A 22,200-nucleotide genomic window follows, 5' to 3' on the forward strand; every position below is an offset into this window, starting at 1 on the left:
TGCCCTGCTGGAGCAGGAGCTGGGCTAGGGGAGCTCCAGAGGTCCCTTCCCACCCTTCCATACTGGGATTCTTGGATTCTGCATCTGAGCAGCCTGCAGAAGCTCACGGACAGCCTTCAGGGCCAGGGGTGCTGATATGGTGTGAAGTCACAGTAGGCAAGGAGATGAAGTTTGCTGAAGCTGTTTGTGGTGAGAGCAGGGGGCCAAGGAGGCCTGGTCTGGTGGAGGCTGGGAGGTCAAGAGTCTTCAAGTGGTAAGGTGGCCTGAAGTTGTGCCAGGGGATGTGCAGGTTGGGCAGGAGGAACAATATCTTTGCTGCAAGAGTGGTCAGTGACTGGAACAGGCTGCCCAGGGAAGCAGTGGAGTCCCCATCCCTGCAGGTGTTCAAGAAACCTGTGGCCATGGCACTTGGGGACATGATTTGATGGTGCTGGGTTGATGTTGGACTGGATGATCTCAGAGGGCTTTTCACACCCAGGCAGTTCTGTGAGCCTGTGACACAATTTGTAGAGGAGCCTGAGGTATTGCCCCATGCAGCCACTGCAAGGAGAATGTTCCTGGGATCCCACAGCCCAGCAGAGCTGGAAGGAATGGTTCTGACACCCTTAAAAATGGAGCCCGAGATCAGTGGGAAAAGAAAACTTTTTTTTTTCCTCCTCAGAAATGTGATCTTGCTGAAGAACAACAAACCCAAACCAGTCTAAAGCCCACAGACAAAAAACAAACCCAAACTAACCTCAAAGGAAAACAAAAGACACTGGGAAAGGAGAGGACAGATAGAAGGGGGAGGGACAGAAAGAAACAAAAAGGAAATAAAATGAAAAAAAAAGCTAAAAAAAAAAAACCCAGAGAGAAGCAAAAGAAACAAAGAAGCGACAAGGGAAAAAAAAAAACGGGGGGGGGAGGGGATGGGGAAAAAGAGGGGGCAAAAAGGGGAAGAAAAAAGGGGGACTGGGAAAAAAAGGAAGGGAAAAGGGGGGTAAGAAAAAAAAAAGGGGGGGGGGAAACGAGAGGAGCAAAAAGTGGAGGGGGTGTGGGGGGTCGGGGTGGTAAATGAGGCAGAAAGAGGGGAAAAGTGCCAAGGAAAAAGGAGAGCAAAAGGCAAAGAGAGTTTGTGTCCCAGCTGTGCAGCAGCCCCCAGGACAATGAGGAAGCATGAGGCGGCCGCGGCGGCGTGGGCAGAGGGAAATCTCTTCAGCCCCTTGACGTCTCTTTTGTTAACTTCCCTCATGACTTTTATTTTGCTTTTTTGGCAGGAATCGGAGCCCGGACGCTGGAAAAAAAAAAAAAAAAAAGGCAAAGCAAACACCACCCAGCAGTGTGAGCCGTCAGCCCTCCCAGCTGGGAAGCGGCACTTCCAGCGAGAGAAACAAAACAGGAGAGGGAGGGGAAAAAAAAAAACACCCCGCACACAACAGACGGTGGCGGGCGCGAAACAGGCCAGGCCCGCTCCGCACACAGACACGCACACAGACACACACAGACACACACACCCCCACCCACGCCCCCCCTGAGGTACCCAGCCCTCGGGACACAGCCACCCGCGGCGGCTTCCACCATAAAAACACCCCCACGAGAAAAACAAACACACACCCCCAGCTCACTCACGCCGCCCGGGCAGGCCTGAGGGCAGCCCGCAGAGGAAAGGCGGCCCCCAAGGGCGGGAAAGCGGCCTGAAGGCAGAAAGGGCGGCCCGAGGGCGGGTAACGACCCCGAATAGCCACGCAAGGCCCCCTCTCTCAGCAGCCGGGCACGACGGGCAGCACCGAGTGGGGGCCCCTCCTTACAAGCGGGTTGGACACCCGCACACAAGCCGCCAATACCGAGTTGGTCCCCACCACAAGCGACCGAGTTGAACACCCCCTCTCCCCCCCAGCCCCAAACCGCCAGTACCGAGCTGAGCCGGCTCCCCGGCCGGCCTCCTCGCAGTCACATTCCACCCCTCGGGCGATCGCGGCCGTTTGATCCCTGTTGTAATCTCGCCACATCAAAATAGTTACGAGGTTCTCGGGTGGATTTAGCCTTTAAAGCACTGCTGCTTCCTCCTCGGCCGTGAACCCGAGCTGCTCTGAGGGCTTGAGGGGCGAAGGAACTCGGCTCCACCATTTCCTCACGCCCCCGCTCCTCCTCCGGCAGCCCAACACGTGGCGGTGCAGCAACAACACAAATACAGCCGGGAGCGGCTTGCTGGGACTTTCCGTCCACCCTCCGACATAAATCCCTTTCCATATGGAATTCTTCTCCGAAGAGCTTTGGGAAGGGGGAAAGCGGTGGGGAAACCGGTGCGCGTTATTCCCCTGGAAAAGAGCAGCTAGGAGATGCCAGTTTCTCCCCATCCATCCCGCAGGAAAATAAAACTGTTCTGCAAGGCGCCAAACTCCGGAGATATTACGGGTGTGTGTGTGTGTGTGTGTTTTTATTTTCTTCTTTTTTTTTTTCTCACGGCGACTATAACCCACCTGGGCTGGGGGTGATTAATAAAACAACCTTTACGGAACCAGAAACCAAAACAACCCCCAGAAAACGGGGGTAAAGGCTAGGGTGTGAAGAGCTGGCCCCGGGGGTGTTTAGTGCTACGGAAGGGGAGGTAGGAGGTGATGCATGCCCCCCGACGTCAAGCAGAGCTGGGGAAGGGGCCCCGCTCCTTCTCCAGCCCTAGGGATCCTCCTTTCTTCTCCCCTCTATTGAGGGTGAAGGAGTGGGTGGTTCATCCGGCAGCAACAGGAGGAGGCTAGTCAAGGGCAGCTGTCAAAATTCCCCCCTCCCCTTCTTCCTCCTCCCTGCTCCTTTTCCCTCCCTTCTCCTTCCAGTTTAATGATCAAACGTCTGCTTGGAAGAAAGCCGAGGAGCGAGAGGAGGCACGGAAGATTTCTTCCCCCCCCAAACCTCCCACCTCCGTTCTGTGTGCGCAGGAACAAGCGGGTACGAGCAAACACCCGCCCCCCCACCCCGGTTTTACTCCGCCGTCCCTCCCCGTCTGACAGAGCCGGGAGGGGAGGAGAGAGAAGGGAGAGGAGGAGGAGGCAGCAGCGAGTGCCAGTGCGTCGCTGGGTTACTCGCTGGGGGGAGGCGGCCGCCCTGCACCTTTCCTTCCCGGGCTTCTCCTCACTTTAAGCAACCGGGGCCGGTGGAAAGGAACAAAGGGACCGTGTGTGTGTTGGGGGGAAGGGGGGGGGGAGAGAACGGGGAAAGGAAAAACCCACCACAGCTGCGGCCATACCGGAATAAACCCCCCCATTCTCATCCTCCCGGGGCTGGGGGTAAAGGCAAAGAGCCCTGCGGCTCCCGCTGACAGGCGCCTGGCACCGAGCTGCTGCTGCTGCTGCTGCTTCATCACCATCATCACCGCGCTCTCCCTCTTCAGCCTCCTCGCTGCCGAGTTGCAAGGGGGGAGCAGCGCCCGACAACAACGGGGAAGAGAAACTTGGATCTGTCCGGCGATCGAGATGAAAAGTAAAAAAGGTAGCTGGGGGGCGGGGGGAAGGCTTCGGGGATCCCCAAATACGCTCCCCACGGGCACAGCTCGGGCTGGGGGGGGGGGTTGTTGCCGAGCCAGACGGGGTCTTGTTTTCCTTGTAAGACCTTCGCAGTGTCTCCCCCCCCTGCCAGGGAAGATGGCAGTGGATGCTCCTCTCCCAGACAAAACACGCGGGGCTGTTGTCTGAGCAGCCGCCTCGCTGGCTCCCTGTCAAAAACATGCCCAAAGCCGCCCTCTTTGTGCCTACCACAACTTTAGGGTTTTTTGTTTTTTTCTTCTTGTTGAGCCCCCTCCCTCCCCCGCCGTGCCCTCCCCTAAATCGCTTTTTGTCTGTTTGCCCACCAGGCAAAAGGAGGGATGCGAGTGGGGGGTCGTTTTCCCAACTTGGGGCACCCCCAGCCCCAGCTCCGCTGACTCTTTGTTCGCGGTGAACACGTTGGGGCTGGGGGTGGGGGTAGCTTGTGAGAAACGAGGACGGGAGGTGGGGAGGGTCCCAAAGCTCATCTTGACTTTCAGCTGCCTTGTTTTGATTCAAGTTGCTTCATTTCCCTTCTCTTTATCCCTTTAAAAGAGGGGAAAAAAACCCAACAACAACAACAAAAAAAAACCCCTAAAGTACAAAAGTTTCGGCTGGGGGTTCAAAGGAGGAAGAGGCGGGGGTGAGGGGTTTTTCCACTCCCCCCTCCTAAAATAAGGCTTTTTCAAAGTTTTCTTTGTGTCAATTCCCAGACCCAAAACTTTACTTTTTAAGTGCTTTTTAAATCGCTTTTTTGTAGTAGCTCGGCCACAAAGGCGCGGGACGAGCTGTTGCAACTTCAGTCGCGACTCCTGCTCTCTGTCGCGATTCACCCGGCGCCAGCCTGGGCGAGGAGGGGAGAGTTGCATTCAAAAAAACATCATTAAATGACCCAAAAGTGGAGGGTCTGAGAGGGGGGAGCGGTAAGAAACGCGCATGTTCAGCGCGCTGGAGTTGGGCTGTTTCTTTTCCAAACCCCCCCAAACACATTCCTGTGGCTCCGGGCAGAGCAGCCCCGCTCCTCGTTAATGGCCCTGCAGTAATTAACGCACATGTCGGGAGATGCGATGCGCTAATGCGGGGGGAGGGGGAACCCCCCGGAGCGGCCCTTTGGAGGCACCCCCTGCCCGGCAGGAGCAGGCACGCAGGGGGATGGAGCCCCGAAAGCTGAAGTTTGGGGTTAGTTTTGCAGGGTGTTTGATCGCGGCGTGCTCCGCAGGGAGCACGGCGGCACGGCAGAGGTGCTCGCCCCCCCGAGGTAGGCTGAGAGTGCAAACGGGACGGGGGGGGCCCTCTTTTGCTCCTCTTTCTTCCTTTTTTTTTTTCCCCTCCCTATTTTTTCTTCTTTTTTCCTTTTTTATAAAAAACTTTTTTCATCTTTTCCAATTTTCCTTCTTTTTCGTTCCCCCTCCTTCTTTTTCTCCCCCCCTTCTTTTTCTTTTGCCCCCCTTCCTTTTTCTTTTGCCCCCCTTCCTTTTTCTTTTGCCCCCCTTCCTTTTTCTTTTGCCCCCCCTCTTTTTCTTTTGCCCCCCCTCTTTTTCTTTTGCCCCCCTCTTTTTCTTTTGCCCCCCCTCTTTTTCTTTTGCCCCCCTTCTTTTTCTTTTGCCCCCCCTTCTTTTTCTTTTGCCCCCCCTTCTTTTTCTTTTGCCCCCCCTTCTTTTTCTTTTGCCCCCCCTCCTTTTTCTTTTGCCCCCCCTCCTTTTTCTTTTGCCCCCCCTTCCTTTTTCTTTTGCGCCCCCCCTTCCTTTTTCTTTTTTCTTTTGCCCCCCCCTTCTTTTTTCTTTTGCCCCCCCTTCTTTTTTCTTTTGCCCCCCCTTCCTTTTTCTTTTGCCCCCCCCTTCCTTTTTCTTTTGCCCCCCCCTTCCTTTTTCTTTTGCCCCCCCTTCCTTTTTCTTTTGCCCCCCCTTCCTTTTTCTTTTGCCCCCCCTTCCTTTTTCTTTTGCGCCCCCCCCTTCCTTTTTCTTTTGCGCCCCCCCCTTCCTTTTTCTTTTGCGCCCCCCCTTCCTTTTTCTTTTGCGCCCCCCCTTCCTTTTTCTTTTGCGCCCCCCCCCTCCTTTTTCTTTTGCGCCCCCCCTTCCTTTTTCTTTTGCCCCCCCCTTCCTTTTTCTTTTGCCCCCCCCCCTCCTTTTTCTTTTGCCCCCCCCTTCCACTTTCTTTTTCTTTCTTCTCTTTTCCCCTCTTTCCCCCCCTCGCCATGCCCGAACCCAGCGCAGTTATTTTTGGGACATTCCAGCGCTCCCTGTTTGCACAGCAGTGGTGGAGCTGGTTTCCTGCTGCTCGCTCCCATTGTTCGGGCTGCTCCCCCCCTCCCCTTTTCTCCTCTCACCCCCCACCCCCCAGGGCAGCTGCTGAGACACCAAACTCCTGCGAACTGCAGGGTGAAAAGCGCTGACGTCGCTCCGAGGTGTCCATGTGTAGGGCTTTGTGTGCGCCTGGCAGAGGCGGGGGGGTGGGGGGACACCAGGGCTGAGCTGGGGGCCGCAACAATGAGAACAATGAGGGGTGACTGGCTGAGGAGGGACAACTTCAGAGAGAAGAGGGGGCCGTGGGCTGCCGGGGGGGGCGCGGGCTTGCATGGCAGGAATTAAAAGGGGTGGAGACACAGAGGGAAACTTTGAAATGAGGGCCAGGGGGTGCCTTTGTTTCATGAAAGGTTGGGCTTGTAGCTACTCGTGACCTGGCATCTGAGGAGCACTCCAGAAGTTCTCAAAGAGTGACTTTGTTGTACGACTCTCTGCTTGCGCTTTGGAAAAGGGGGAGAGGGGGAAAAACACCGAACTAAAGAATCTAACTCCCAAGCTGGCTGCCTGATGGAGCCAGAGCCCCCCCAAGCTGGCTGGTTTATGGATTTAGAACCCCAAATCTGGCTGGTTTATGGACTCAGAACCCCAAATCTGACCGTTTTAGCACCGATGAAGTGCAGGTTGTGCAACAGGGGAGAAAACAACCTGGTTTCTCAATTCTTCAACTCGAAGGAAAAAGGGGTTGGGGTTTTGCTGGATTTTGGGGGTGGTTTTATTTTTTTGGCTGGGGGGGGTTGGTGTTTGTAATTAACTTTTTTGGTGGAGTTGTGCTGAGATTTTTTTTGGGGGGTGTTGGGTGATTTGTTGTAGTTGGGGGGGTTGTTGCTTTGGAGTGTTATGTTTTGGGGGGAGGGGTTTTTTGAGGGAGGTGGTTGTGATTTTGAGGTGTTCGGTTTGGGGGTGTTGTGGTTCCAGAGGTGGTGGCTTTGAGGTGTTTTGGGGTGTTACTTTTTTTCTGCAGGGTTGTGGTTTTGAGGTGTTGTGGAGCATTGCTGTGTTTTGGGGTGTTCATTGTGGGTTTGGGGGTGTTGTGGCAGGCTGTTTTGGGGACTTAGTTTGGGTTGTGGTTTGGGGGGATTGTTTTGGAGTTCGGGTTTGGGGGGTGTTTGGTTGCATTTGGGGGGGAATTGTGATTTTGGCTGGGTTTGTTGGTTTAGGGGAGTGTTTGGCTGCTTGTGGGGGGGTAGTTGGTTTTGGGGAGGGGAGGTTGTTTTTCGGTGTGTTGTTTTTGGTAGCTCCCAGCCTGTGTCTGAAAGCCCCGGGGGCTCCTCTGTGGATGGTTTCATTTATAGCTAATAAGCTGATAGGGATCAGAGGGAAGAGCCTGAGCCTGGCCAGGAGCTGCTGAGGAGCACAGGCAGGCATCTGCTCAAGTTGGGACATGTGGGGGAGTCCTCCTCAACCTAGGTTACAGCAGGATCGGGGCTGGGAGGTGGGAGCTGCTACTCTTTATCTCTGAATCCTTCGGAAGTTCAGAGTGCCCCAAGGGGGTAGGCTGGCAGTGAGTTTTGGTTATTCCTCTCTGGTGAGAAGGCTGTTGGATCTGCTTTGAACAACAACGTGCTTCTGCTGCTCTTGCTCCTTGATGGAAGCCCTTTTCCACACAATGGGACAAGTTGGTGTTTGTCCTGACCCCCAGCCTAGGTTTTCCATCTGGTTTGACTGTCTCAGCCTCCCTAAAATACTTTGGCCTCCCCCTCCTTCTGCAGGAACAGGAGGCTCTTTGGAGATCAGCTTTGGTCATGGCTCTACTCCAGTTGTGCCAAGCTGTTAACGGTTGGGTGTTGAGCCTGGACTAGGTGTGATTTTCTCTAAGGTCTTGTTTTGGGCAGCAGAACATTCAGGATGTGTAGGACACCTCTAGCTGGGAAGTTGGAGGATAAAATCATTCGTTTAGCTGGGATAGTAGGAAAAATGGCTTCACAGAAAGGGTTGTTCAGCACTGGACCAGGCTGTCAGGGAGGTGCTGGAGTCACAATCCCTGGAGGTGTTTAAAAGACCTTCATGCATCTATGTGCTGAGGCTGAGCAGTTCTGGATGGTTTTCACATCCTAGTGTAGAGTATGAGTAGGAGAAATGTCTGTAGCATGGATGTGGTGCTGAGGGATGTGGTTTGGTGGTGGTGGCTCAAGCAGCAGTGGTGGGATGGTGAGCTGCAGGTGAGTGGCGGGACTCGATGAGCTCAGAGGGTCTCTTCCAACCTCAACAGTTGTCCTGTGAAGAAGGGGATGCTGCTGGTGTAGTTCTGAAGTCGTAGGTAGCATGGGCTGAGTGGTGCTGGTGGGACACTGATAGTGTGGACTGACCATCAGAGTCGTGCTGGGGGATTTGTCTATAAATATCTGGGGTGTGGGTGTCCAGATGTAGGTGCCAGGCTCTTTGTGGTGGTGCCCAGTGACAGGACAAGGAATTCAGCTCCAAAGCTGCTGAGGGGCCTGGAGCAGCTCTGTGAGCAGCAAAGGGTGAGAGCCCTGGGGCTGTGCAGCCTGCAGAAGAGCAGCCCCAGAAGGCATCTGAGCAATGCTCAGCAAGAGCTGAAGGAGCTGTGGGGGGCAAGAGGCTGGGGCCAGGCTCTCCTCAGTGGTGCCCAGGGACAGGCTAAGGGGCACAGAGTGGAAGGCAGGAGGTGGCAGCTGAGCAGGAGGAGAAAGTTGTTTGGTGTGAGGGTGCTGGAGGCCTGGAGCAGGCTGCCCAGAGAGGTTGTGGAGTCTCCTGGTGTGGAGAGCTTCCAACCCACCCTGGGCAATGCGATGCTGCTCCAGCTACTGGAGCAGGGCTTGGGCTAAGGGAGCTCCAGAGGTCCCTTCCCACCCCATGCTGCTATGGTTTGTTGCTCCTCTGCAAGCTAACTCTTGCTGCCTTGATTTTGCCCTGCAGAAGCAGTGTCTCTGTTTAGATGAAGTGTGTTTAGGAGGAGACGCAAGAGAAGGAGATGAAATAACTGAGGAGGTCATCTGGGGGTTGCTGGTGGTGTCCACCAGGCTTCATTGATGGTGTTAAATAGCAGTGAGGCCGGGATGGAGCCTGGCCAGCAGCTCCTTTCAGTTGGTCCCTGTTAGAACAGGAAGCCAGCGGCGCATGGGCTGATTACTCACAAGGCAGAGGAGAAACAAAGCTGGGCTGTAATCAGCAGGAAAGCTTTGATGAAAACACAGCCTTGACAGCCACAACGTGGCTCCTGCTCCTCCTGCCAAGGGCTGTCAGCTGGGACAGTGCAGGACGTGTCCCACCATGGCTTCCTGTGGGGCTGCTGGCTGCTGCTGGCCCACACTGGGGGAGCTGCACCAGTGCTGGGGGAGCTCCACCACTGGTGCTGGATGAGATCCACCTCTGCTTCAGGTCCTCTGGAGATGAGGAGAGGTGGTAGAAACTGTGGGCTTGCTGCTGGAGCAAAGGCAGCTTTGTGTGTCACTAACTCAGTGTGTTAGTGACACAATCAATGTGACCCGAGCAAAGGGCAGCCTGCCTGGTGACTCATTCCTGGCCAGGTAGGTGACGGTTAGGCAGGCGGTGACTTTGACTGCAGCTCAAGGGCTTGTTTGCCAAACACAGAAAGGCTTTGCAGGCTGCTGGCTTCCAGGCAGGCTTTGCTCATTTCTGATCTTCTCTTGGCTGAAAGAGAGCAACAGTCTCAGGAGAAGTTTTGCTGTTGGGAGTTGGAAGGGACCTCTGGAGCTCCCCAAGCCCCTACTCTAGCGGGGCACCCACAGCAGCTTGCCCAGCAGCACAGTGCCCAGGGGGGTTGGAAGCTCTCCACACCAGGAGACTCCACAACCTCTCTGGGCAGCCTGCTCCAGGCCTCCAGCACCCTCACACCAAACAACTTTCTCCTCCTGCTCAGCTGCCACCTCCTGCCTTCCACTCTGTGCCCCTTGGCCTGTCCTTGGGCACCACTCAGCAGAGCCTGGCCCCAGCCTCTTGCCCCCCACAGCTCCTTCAGCTCTTGCTGAGCATTGCTCAGATGCCCTCTGGGGCTGCTCTTCTGCAGGCTGCACAGCCCCAGGGCTCTCACCCTTTGCTCCTCACAATGCTGCTCCAGGCCCCTCAGCAGCTTTGCAGCCTCCCCTGGACTCTCTCAGCCGTATTTAAATTCAGTTTAAAGGTGCTGAGCTGCTGGTGCAGAGCCATTGCCTTGTCCCTGCAGGATCTTTGTTCCAAGGAAGTGCTCCTCAAGGTTTGATGGAGCAAGGCCTGTCCTCGGGGCTGGGCTGTGTGGCAGGACTTTCCCTTAAGCTGTGCTAGATGCCAAAGCAGCTCCTGGGCATGGTTTTGCAAGCAAGTTCCCTATACTTTCTCCGTGAATTAAGACCCTGTTGACACAGCGTGGACCTTATCTCCTGTCCCATTGTTCCTGGGCCCTGACTGGGTAATTCATGGAGCTAGTCATCAGAGGAGAAATTTGGTGGTGTGTCAGTGCAGGCTTGGCTGCTGACATCAATCAGCAGTGCAGGGGATGGAAACAGTACTGAGTAAGTTCCTGGTGGAACTCTGCCAGGCCAGTCACAGCTTGGTCATCCTGCTGGGAAAGTGCCTCAGCAACAGGCAGGGAAGGTTGGGCAACCTGCTGGGAGCCGGAGGGTGTTGGGGCAACCTTTAACCTGAGCTTAAAGGTGTTGGGGCAGCTTACACTAAGCTGAAGGCTTTTGGGGCAACCTCTGCACTGAGTTGTGGCACAGTTGAGCAACTTAGACTGAACTTAAAGAAGTTAAGGCAATGTCTACACTAAGCTGGACGATGCTGGGGCAACCTCTACCCTGAGCTACTCATCCATAGAGGAAGGAAGACCATGGCATCTTGGCTTGGAAGTGTGGGTGGAGGTCCTCCTCAGCTCCACCTCCCCAGGTGTGAGGAGAACTTGCACCATCCCCCCAGCTTCGCTTTGTGTTGTGGGGCTTTGGGGGGTTTCTTTGGTGTTCAGGTGATGTCCATTCCTTCACTATCTTTTCTTGGGGAAGTACTCAGAGCTTAAAGTAGTCATGGAGTCACAGAGTGGGTGTGGGTGGAAAAGACCTCCAAGCTCATCCAGTCCAAGCATTCTCTCACTCTGCTGAGGCTTGGGGCTGCCCCATGGCCCTCAGTACCACAGCTCTGCCTCTGGGAAACACCTCCAGGGATGGGCATTCAGCCACCTCCCTGGGCAACCTGGGCCAGGCTTGGAGAACCCTTTCAGTCAAGAAGTTTCTTCTGATGCCCAATTTAAACCTGCCCTGGGACAGCTTGAGGCCATTTTCTCCTGTCCTGTCTCTTGCCCCTTGGGAGAAGAGCCCAATCCCACCTGGCTCCAACCTCTTTTCAGGGGGCTGTAGAGAGCAATGAGGTCTCCCCCTCAGCCTCCTTTTCTCCACGCTAAACATCCCCAGCTCCCTCAGCTGCTCCTTACCAGCTGTGTCCTCCAGACCCTTCACTGGACCCTCTCCAGCCCCTATTTTCAGGCTGACTTTGTTTCCTCAAACAGAATTTCTGAGTTCTGGTTGGTTGCCCACATAAAACCTTTTACTTCTGACCTTTAGCTGCTGCTTGCTCTTGAGGTTTGTTTGGTTTCGATGTTATGAATGACCCAAGTTTCTCCTCCTCCTCCCCCCACCAGTCTGAGAGCACAGAAAGGGGAAGGACTTGTTTTTCCTTCTGGAGCTTCTAGGAGATGTCTCTGCCAACAAGAGCTGATTTCACTGAGAAGTTAGTGTTGTGCTAGTTGCAAAGAAGTAGGATCTTAGTGGGAGTTACAGTGAGTTTGTAAGATTCCTGAAGTGGTGAGCACCAAAGTGTGGTTTCCATTCTGCTTTCTGTGTTGTATTTTGTAGTTTGTTTCCTCACTGCCTTGCATGCCTCCAAAATGTTCTCCAACTTCAACCAAAGGGGCAGAAGTTGAGCCTTTCTCAGCTAATTAACACTAATTAGTTTGTTTCAATTCGATTTTCATACCATAGCTTCGCCTTCCCGTGCTGTGGTGTAACATCAAGCTGTGGGACTGACTTGAAGGCAGGGATGGCATCCAGAAGGGTCTTGACAGGCTTGAGTGTCAGCTGCTCAAGGTTCAACGAGTCACAGTGCAAGGTCCTGCAGCTGGGTCAGGCCAGCCCCAGGCACAGATCCAGGCTGGGTGCAGAGTGGGTTGGGAGCAGCCCTGAAGGAAGAGCCTTGGGGGTGCTGGGTGCTGAGCAGCTCCCCAGGAGCCAGCAGAGCCCTCCTGCAGCCCAGCAGGCAGCTGTGTGCTGGACTGCAGCCAGAGGAGTGTGGGCAGCAGGGCAGGAGAGGGGATTCTGCCCCTGGGCTCTGCTCTGCTCAGACCTCACCTCCAATCCTGCCTCCAGCTCTGGTGGCCCCAGCAGGAGAAGGACTCAGAGCTGCTGGAGAGAGGCCAGAGGAGGCCACAAAGATGATCCTTGGGCTGGAGCAGCTCTGCTGTGAGACCAGGCTGAGGGAGCTGGGGGTGTGCAGCCTGCAGAGGAGAAGGCTCCAGGGGGACCTTAGAGCTGCCTGCCAGGACCTGAAGGGATCCTGCAGGAAGGCTGCAGAGAGACTTTTGCTGAGGGTGTCTGGAGACAGGCCAAGGGGAATGGTTTGGAGCTGAGGCAGAGCAGGTTAGAGTGGAGCTGAGGAAGAAGTTCTTGAGTGTGAGGGTGGTGAGAGTCTGGCACAGGCTGCCCAGGGAGGCTGTGGCTGCCTCCTGCCTGGGGATGTTCCATCAAGGCCAGGCTGGATGAGGCCTTGAGCAGCTGAGTCTAGCTGAGAGGTGTCCCTGGGCATGGTGGGGGTTTAACTGGATGATCTTGGAGATCCATTCCTACCTACCCCATTCTATGAATCTCTGAGCATTTCCACAGATGAAAACATGAGAGGAAAACCACCAAGATGAAGAGGAAAAAGAAAGGCATCAGGATGCAAAGTGGTGCACTGGAAAACAACCAAACCCAGCCAGACATGAAGTGGTTGTGGTTGGTTGACACTCAAAGTGCAATTAAATTCAAGAAGTTCACCAGGTGGACTCTCAGGCACCTGATTCTTGCCATTTTCCTCCTCTTTTCTGTCCCTCTGAAGTGCAAGTCCTTCCAGAGGTGGGGGCAGACACAGCTTTTCCCCTCTGTTTGGTGGTGTTGCTCTTTCAGTCTAGATCAGATCTGGAAGGAGCTATCAAACCCACAAGCTCCATCTCCCAGGAGATGGTTAGGAAGTCATTAATGACCCATTGCTTGAGCTGGGTGTCTCCAGGTTTTCCTTATTGACCTTTTGACCTTTTCTCCTTGAGGAGAAGTGTGGGATGCGTTCCACAGGCAGCAAATTTGGGCAGCCTTAGCATGAGGTAGGAGCTATGCAGAAGATAGAAGGAAAAGATTGCCAGGGGAAACAGAAACGGAGGGTTTGCAGAGCAGAACAGGCCTGGTGCTGCTACTTCTTGTTCAGCTTGACGGGGCTGCAGGACAAACCTCCTCTGAAAGGCACAATGGAGACAGGTGATGGAGCACAAAGTTTCTGAGCCCAGAGGGTGCTAGGGCAGAGTGGTTGAAGGATTTAGGAGGTAGCAATCCAAGCTGGGGGATGAGGATATTGAGAGCACCACGGCCCTCAGCACCACATCTCCACAGCTTTTAAACCCCTCCAGGGATAGGACTCCAGCACTGCCCTGGACAACATGGGCCAGGCCTTGGCAACCCTTCTAGAGAAGAAATTTTTCCTCATGTCCAACCTAAACCTCCCCTGCGGCAACTTGAGGCAATTTCCTCTTGTCCTATCACTTGTTCTTTGGGGGCAGAGCCCAACCCCCACCTGGCTCCAGCCTCCCTTCAGGGAGCTGTAGAGAGCAATGAGGTCTCCCGTCAGCCTCCTCTTCCCCACACTGAACACCCTCAGCTGCTCCTCACCACCCCTGTTCTCCAGACCCTTCCCCAACTTTGCTGCTGGTCCCTAGATACTCTCCAGCCCCTCAATGTCCTTCTTGGAGTGAGGGACCCAGAACTGAATTTAGCAGGGATATTAAAGGAGCTGCCCTTGTGGCTGTGGGGCTGGAGGAGCTGCCCTTGTGGCTGTGGGGCTGGAGGTGATGCCCTTTTGGCTGTGGGGCTGGAGGAGCTGCCCTTGTGGCTATGGGGCTGGAGGAGTTGCCCTTGTGACTGTGGGGCTGGAGGTGATGCCCTTGAGGCTGTGGGGCTGGAGGAGCTGCCCTTGTGGCTGTGGGGCTGGAGGAGCTGCCCTTGTGACTGTGGGGCTGGAGGTGATGCCCTTTTGGCTGTGGGGCTGGAGGTGATGCCCTTGTGGCTATGGGGCTGGAGGAGTTGCCCTTGTGGCTATGGGGCTGGAGGTGATGCCCTGGTGGCTGTGGGGCTGGAGGTGATGCCCTTTTGGCTATGGGGCTGGAGGTGATGCACTTGCGGGTATGGGGCTGGAGGAGCTGCCTTTGTGGCTATGGGGCTGGAGGTGATGCCCTTGAGGCTGTGGGGCTGGAGGAGCTGCCCTGGTGGCTATGGGGCTGGAGGTGATGCCCTGGTGGCTGTGGGGCTGGAGGTGATGCCCTTTTGGCTGTGGGGCTGGAGGTGATGCCCTTTTGGCTATGGGGCTGGAGGTGATGCCCTTTTGGCTATGGGGCTGGAGGTGATGCACTTGCGGGTATGGGGCTGGAGGAGCTGCCCTTGTGACTGTGGGGCTGGAGGAGCTGCCCTTGTGACTGTGGGGCTGGAGGTGATGCCCTTTTGGCTGTGGGGCTGGAGGAGTTGCCCTTGTGACTGTGGGGCTGGAGGTGATGCCCTTTTGGCTGTGGGGCTGGAGGAGCTGCCCTGGTGGCTATGGGGCTGGAGGTGATGCCCTGGTGGCTATGGGGCTGGAGGTGATGCCCTGGTGGCTGTGGGGCTGGAGGTGATGCCCTTTTGGCTATGGGGCTGGAGGTGATGCACTTGCGGGTATGGGGCTGGAGGAGCTGCCTTTGCGGCTATGGGGCTGGAGGTGATGCCCTTGAGGCTGTGGGGATGGAGGAGCTGCCTTTGCGGCTATGGGGCTGGAGGTGATGCCCTTGAGGCTGTGGGGATGGAGGAGCTGCCTTTGCGGCTATGGGGCTGGAGGTGATGCCCTTGAGGCTGTGGGGATGGAGGAGCTGCCCTTGCGGCTATGGGGCTGGAGGTGATGCCCTTGAGGCTGTGGGGATGGAGGAGCTGCCTTTGCGGCTATGGGGCTGGAGGTGATGCCCTTGAGGCCGTGGGGCTGGAGGTGATGCCCTTTTGGCTGGGGACTGAAGGAGCTGCCCTTGGGCCCAGCCCATGCTCTGACTGCTGCTGTCCTCTCCCACCTGCAGGCGTGGCTGTGGCCTCGGGCAGTGACACGGAGGACGATGACACCATGGAGGTGCCGCTGGACCTGTCAGCGGCGGGCACAGGCAAGCGGCGGCGCCGCGGGAACCTGCCCAAGGAGTCGGTGCAGATCCTGCGGGACTGGCTCTACGAGCACCGCTACAACGCCTACCCCTCCGAGCAGGAGAAGGCCCTGCTGTCCCGCCAGACACACCTCTCCACCCTGCAGGTACTGCCACAGCAGGGGCCTGGCTCCTCCTCTTGCATGGGGAGCCCAAACCGGCTACACAGAAGCCGCCTCATGTGGAGGCTGGAGGCCTTCTGGCTCTGAAAGGAGGCTGCAGCCAGCTAGGGCTTGGTCTCTTTTCCCAAGACTTGGGGTCTTCCTCCCAAGAGGAAATGGCCTCAGGTTTTGCCTGGGGAGGTTTAGGTTGGACATGAATTACAATTTCTGCCCCAAAAGGGTTGTCCAGGACTGGCCCAGGCTGCCTAGGGCACAGTGGTGGAGTCCTCATCCCTGGAGGGGTTTCAAAGCTGTGGAGATGTGGTGCTGAGGGCCATGGGTTGGTGGTGACCTGGCAGTGCTGGGTTAAGGGTTGGACTGGAGGATCCCCAAGGTCTCTTCCAGCCAAAACTCTTGTGTGGTTCCACACCAACACACTTGGGATCCAGGCTCTGGGGTATGTTGGATGCTTGATTCTTGTCTTCTGTCATCATCTTTGGTGGAAAACTTGCTTGATGTGAGGGTGCTGGAGGCCTGGAGCAGGCTGCCCGGAGAGGTTGTGGAGTCTCCTTGTCTGGAGAGCTTCCAAACCCTCTTGGGCACTTTGATGCTGGGCAAGCTGCTGTGGGTGTGCTGCTGGAGCAGGGGTTGGGCTGGGGGAGCTCACTTCTCACCTCTCTGTGCTGGGTTTCTGTTTCAGCTATTGACAGCTGCTGCTTTCCATCTGGTGGAAGGTTGCTGCAGGAGAACCAAAGGTCAACTTTGGTTTGGTTTTGAGAGATGCTAAACAATGAGCTTCTCCTCTGGGCTTCTGGGCTTTGGTTTTTTTTTTTTTTTGACTAATTCATTGATTCCTGGAATGGCTTGGGCTGCTATGGGCAGGAACACTTCCCACCAGCCCAGGTTGCTCAAGGCCTCATCCAGCCTGGCCTTGAACACCTCCACAACCTCTCTGGGCAATGTGTTCCAGTATCTCCCCACCCTCACTGCCAAGAATTTCTTCCTCATCTCCAGTCTCAGTCACCCCTCCTGCAGCTCAATGCTGTTGCTCCACATCCTGTCACTCCCAGCCCTTGTCAAGTGTCCCTCCCAGCTTTCTCGTAGCCCCTCTTCTGCTGCTAGAAGGCCACCAGAAGGTCTCCTTGGAGCCCTTGTGAAAAGCCCTTAGTAGAAATGCTGGAAGTGGCAGTGAAAGGAAGGTTCCTCTGTGGTAGGCCCTCAAGAGCACCTCCTTTTATGTAGTAAACAGGCGGGAGAGGAGGGGGGGGATAAAAATAAAACAAAGTCTAAGGACTCTGCTGTCTGGGCCAGGAAGCTGGTTTGATGTTTAAACAAGACCAACCTTCAGTGAGGTCACTGCTGTTATGTCTGTGGACACAGGCAGTTGAACAAGGAAAATCAGTAACTGCTGGTGGGAGGGGTGGCTGTGCTGGGGGGGAGCAGAGCTTGGGCTGTTGCTGATTAACCCCAGCCTGAGGAACAATGGCAGCAGCTTAATGAGTGTGCTCAGGAGCTCACCCCTGAACACAGCCTGCCTGGCCTGCCTCGGAGCAGCCTTCAGATGTTCTTCAGGAAGGAGGGAAGGGCCTGGGCCAGGCGTGCCAGGGCTTGTCGGTTGGGCTCCCTTTGTTCTGGGGTTGCTGGGAGGGATTCGTTAATCTCCCACTGCAGTGCTGGCACAGAGCTGGAAGGCATGGAACGGTGAGGTGGGAAGGGACCTCTGGAGCTCCCCCAGCCCAACCCCTGCTCCAGCAGGGCACCCACAGCAGCTTGCCCAGCAGCACAGTGCCCAGGGGGGGTTGGAAGCTCTCCACACCAGGAGACTCCACAACCTCTCTGGGCAGCCTGCTCCACGCCTCCAGCACCCTCACACCAAACAACTTTCTCCTCCTGCTCAGCTGCCACCTCCTGCCTTCCACTCTGTGCCCCTTGGCCTGTCCCTGGGCACCACTCAGCAGAGCCTGGCCCCAGCCTCTTGCCCCCCACAGCTCCTTCAGCTCTTGCTGAGCATTGCTCAGATGCCCTCTGGGGCTGCTCTTCTGCAGGCTGCACAGCCCCAGGGCTCTCAGCCTTTGCTCCTCACACAGCTGCTCCAGGCCCCTCAGCAGCTCTGCAGCCTGCCCTGGACTCTCTCCAGCAGTTCCCTGTCCCTCTGGCACTGGTGAGCACAGCACTGGCCCCAGCACTGCAGCTGTGGCCTCAGCAGGGCAGAGCAGAGGGGCAGGAGAACCTTCCTTGCCCTGCTGGCCACGCTCTTCTTGATGCAACCCAGAAGACCATTAGCCTTCTTGGCCAGAAAGACACAATGCTGGCCCTTGGAGAACTTACTGCTCCCTAGGACTCCCATGGTTTTTTCTCCATGAAGCTGCTTCCCAGCAGGACAACCTCTGTTTCCATCCATTGTCCATGGCAGATGGTTCCAGTCTCTTCCAGAGATGTTCTAGTCCCTTCATCATCCTCCTAGATCTCTGTTGGACTCTTTTCAGTAGATCCAGTAGAGAACATGTGGATGTCCCTTCCCTGGAGGTGTTCAAGGCCAGGCTGGATGAGGCCTTGAGCAACCTGGGCTGGTGGGAGGTGTCCCTGCCCATGGCAGGGGGTTGGAGCTGGATGAGCTTTGAGGTCCTTCCCAACCCAGAGCATTGTGTGAGTTCTTGACCTGGTGTCCCAGCACTGGTTTGATTGAAGGAAGCTGTGCTGTCTGGGGACACTGATGGGTGGTGGTGATGGAAGGCATGCAGGACCTCAGCTGTCTGTCATTGCCTCCCCAGGTCTGCAACTGGTTCATTAACGCACGGCGCCGGCTGCTGCCCGACATGCTGAGGAAGGACGGCAAAGACCCCAACCAGTTCACCATCTCACGGCGTGGCACCAAGCTCCTGGAGGGCAGCCTGCTGGTGGAGCCTGCCATGGGCACCAAGAACTACATCCCCCTGCTGGAGGAGGCATCCTTCCTGTCCGGCGCCGCCACCACCGCGCTGGGCAAGACTCTGTCCTCCGCTAAGCCGGCGCCAGGCGCGCTGCTGGCCCGGCCCTCCGTCATCTGCCACACCACTGTGACTGCCCTCAAGGACACCCATCCCTTCCACTTCTGCCAGCCAGCCGATGTCGGCCAGCCCACGGACCTGCCCCAGCCCCCAGCCACCACCAGCTTGACAGACAGCTGCCTGTCCTCCCAGGAGGACCCATCCAGACTGGCGCCCGGCGCGGCCGCGCAGAGCGGCCTCTTTAACACTCCGCCGCCTACCCCTCCCGACCTCAACCAGGACTTCAGCAGCTTCCAGCTCCTGGTGGACGTTGCACTCAAACGGGCAGCAGAGATGGAGCTGCAGGCAAAACTCATGGCCTGAACCACCCCTCCCCACCACCACCCTCCCTTCCTTTTTGCCTCTCCTCCTTCCTCCTAGGCAGGGATCTCCCAAGCTGCGTGGCCCTCGCCGGCCACACTCCTTGGAAAGGACTTAAGCTGCATTACTTTCTTGGCATTGGTGGTGTTTGGGTTTTTTTGGGTTGGTTTGTTGGTTTGGTTTTGGGTTGGGTTTTTTTTGGTTATTCTTAATCTTATTTGCACAAGGGATCGCTGAAATGAAGCTTCCTTCATGTCACTGAGAGATGGTCTTCAGTGGAGTTCTGGTCATTCCAAGGTGTATAGAGACTTTTGAAGCTACTGTAGAAAAAGATTTGAGTTGGTGGTTTGGGGAGGGTTGGGGGTGCCCTGGGTTTATTGTTGTTTTTTATTTGGTCATTATTTTTATTTTTTTAATGTTTTCTTTGTAGCTTTTGGGTTGTTGTTTTATTTTTGTTGTTGCTGTTATTTTCATAATGTGAGCTGGTTCCCAAACTCAAGTGATTTGTTGGGCTTGGGGTTTTATGTTCCTTTCAGGCTGTGCAATATCTAGATGATGATGATGATACAAAGTCTTCTTCTGAGCATTCCCCACATGCTGGCTAAAAGAAATCCTCCATTATTTTTTTTTTTAAAAACAAATACCAATTTTGGATGATTTACACTTTTTATTGCCCTTCCCCCCTCCCCCTTCCCATAACGTAATAAAATATTTTCTTTACAAATGGAAGCACAGAGTAGTTTGTTTGCAGCTTGAGTAGGAGCTTCGCAGGATCCAACTTCACTCAGCAAAGGGTGAGATCTGCCTCCTCTCTTCCCCTCCCCTCTCTTTTCCTCAAGGATCCTTTCCCACAGGGTCCTACTGGTGGGGGAAAAGCTGGAGAGGAGCCAGCAATGGGCACTGGCAGCACAGAAGGCCAAGGGCAGCCTGGGCTGCATCCAAAGCAGTGTGGCCAGAGATGGAGAGAGGAGGTCCTGCCCCTCTGCTCTGCTCTGGGGAGACCTCACCTGCAGGGCTGTGTCCTACTGTGGGGACACCAACACAAGAGAGACCTGGAGCTGATGGAGAGGGTCCAGAGGAGGCCACAGAGATGATCAGAGGCTGCAGAACCTCTGCTGTGGGGACAGGCTGGGAGAGTTGTGGCTGTTCAGGCTGGAGAGGAGAAGGCTCCAGGGAGACCTCAGAGCTGCATCTCAATATCTGCAGGGGACCTGCAGGCAGGCTGGGGAGGGACTATTCAGAAGGGGCTGTGGGGACAGGCTGAGGGGCAGTGGTGTGGAACTGGAGCAGGGCAGAGTTAGGTTGGACATCAGGAGGAAGCTCTGCACAGTGAGGGTGGGGAGACACTGGAACAGGCTGGCCAGGGAGGTGGTTGAGGCTCCATCCCTGGAGACATTGAAGCTCAGCCTTGCTGTGTCCCTGTGCAGCCTGCTCTGGTTGGAGGTGTCCCTGCTGCCTGCAGGGGGTTGGACAAGATGCCCTTTGGGGGTCCCTTCCAACTTGATCTGTGAAGGCAATGGAAGGCAGAAGTATTTTTGAGCTCATCCTACCTAGATTTGGTTTGCAGGAGCAGGAGTTGTTGGTCAGGTGGCTTCAGGAATGCTGAAAAGCCAGCCAGGAGGACCTGTCCATCTCCTGTGTGGACATTTCATAAAGAGGTCAAAGGGAGCTGGATGGCAAATTGCCAAGTTTCAGGAGGGTATCTCAACCCCTCTAAGATTTCCAGCTTTTGGCTCCTGGATGTGCTGCAGCGCTGGGAGACAGAACTGGTTTGAAAAGACCTTTCAGCTCTGCCACTCCAACCATTCTCTAACTCTACCAAGGCTGGGGCTGCCCCATGGTCCTCAGCATCACAGCTCTTGTCTCTTGGGAGCACCTCCAGGGACGGGGATCCAGCCACCTCCCTGGGCAGCCTGGGCCAGGCCTTGAGAACCCTTCAGCCTCATGTCCAACCTTAAGCTTGCCCTGGGGCAATTTGAGACCATTTCCTCTTGTCCTATCACTTTTCCTAGGGGGAAGACCCCAACCCCACCTCATTCCAACCTCCTCTCAGGGAGCTGTAGAGAGCAATGAGGTCTACCCTCAGCCACACAAAGCACCCCCAGCTCCCTCAGCTGCTCCTCCCCAGCCCTGTTCTCCAGACCCTTCCCCAGCTTGGTTGCCCTTCTCTGTTCCTGCTCCAGCCCTCTATGCTCTTCTTGCAGTGAGGAGCCCAGAACTGACCCCAGCACTCAAGCTGTGGTCTCCCCAGTGCCCAGTCCAGGGGGGCAATCCCTGCCCTGCTCCTGCTGCCCACACCCTTGCTGCTCCAGGCCAGGCTGCTGGTGGCCTTCTTGGCCACCTGGGCATCCCCTGGCTCACCTCCAGCCGCTGCTGCCCATGCTGGCAGCCTGTGGCCAAGCCTCAGGAGAGCTGTGCTGTGCTGTGCTATGGGCAGCAGGTGACCCTTCAGAGGAGGCCTTGGCTCTGCAGATGACTCGTTCCTGAAAAATGTGAGGAGTTGCAGCTCGGGTTTCAACTGACTCAGGTGTCACTCCCCCACCCTTCTTCTAACAGCCCTGAAACATGAGACCTGCAGGGGGAGAAAATGCCCAGTTCCTGCTAATCCTCTCCAAACAAAGCAGTTGTCTGCTGGGGGAAGGGACTGGTGGAGCAGGAGAGTTTGAGGTGATGCGCAGATGGTTGTGAGGAGGAAACTGCAGCCTTCAGCCTGCAAGGTCTGCGCTGTTGGGTATCAGCGACTTTCAGCTTCATAGAATCATGGAATGGGTTGGGTTGGAAGGGACCTTGAAGGTCATCCACTTCAACCCCCGTGCTATGGGCAGGGACACCTCCCACCAGCACAGGTTGCTCTAGACCTGATCCAGCCAGCCCTTGCCTAGCTTTGATGGAGAGTCAGAAGGGCTCAGCCTCTGCTCTCTGGAGGGCTCCTTGGTTGGGGTTCTGCTGAACCTCTGCCTTTAGCCTTCAAGATGAAAAATCAATGGTTGGGTGGTGTTCATGAGTTTATTTTCATAGCTTATTACAAAATCAAACAGAAATGCACTTTTATAGAACCTTGAGGTTAATGTTGAGGGAAAAGTTGGTCAGTAGAGGTCCTCCTGTGGCGTGGATGGTTCTTCTCCAAGGGTTTTGGGTGCCCACAGAGCACTGTCACCTTTGGTGCAGGTTTGGAAGCTTTGGCCTTGCCCTTTAGGTGTTGATAGGCACTGAGCAAATCCCTTCTCAGGCTGCTCTTGGCAGGGGGCTTGGAGCCCTCTATCCCTGGAGACATTCAAGCTCAACAGAATCAATAAGGTTGGAAAAGACCTCAAGGATCACCAAAATCCAACCTGTCACCCAAGACCTCATGACTACTAAACCATGGCACCAAGTGCCACGTCCAGTCCCCTCTTGAACACCTCCAGGGATGGTGACTCCACCACCTCCCTGGGCAGCACATTCCAAAGGCTAACAACTCTCTCCATGAAGAACTTTCTCCTCACCTCGAGCCTAAACTTCCCCTGGTGCAGCTTGAGACTGTGTCCTCAACCTTTCTGTGTCCCTGGGCAGCTTCAT

At 55.6% G+C, this 22,200-nt stretch overlaps 1 protein-coding gene across 1 annotated transcript; it reads left to right on the top strand.

Moving 5' to 3' along the window:
- Positions 1-5,980: 5,980 nt before the first annotated feature.
- Positions 5,981-18,645, top strand: TGIF1 (TGFB induced factor homeobox 1). Its single transcript, XM_054381856.1, is given in 4 exon segments — positions 5,981-6,001; positions 6,004-6,089; positions 15,079-15,301; positions 18,067-18,645. Coding segments are annotated over 4 exon segments (909 nt in total).
- Positions 18,646-22,200: the final 3,555 nt, after the last annotated feature.

This window comes from Indicator indicator, chromosome 6, assembly GCF_027791375.1.
Source record: "Indicator indicator isolate 239-I01 chromosome 6, UM_Iind_1.1, whole genome shotgun sequence".
Taxonomy (NCBI): domain Eukaryota; kingdom Metazoa; phylum Chordata; class Aves; order Piciformes; family Indicatoridae; genus Indicator; species Indicator indicator.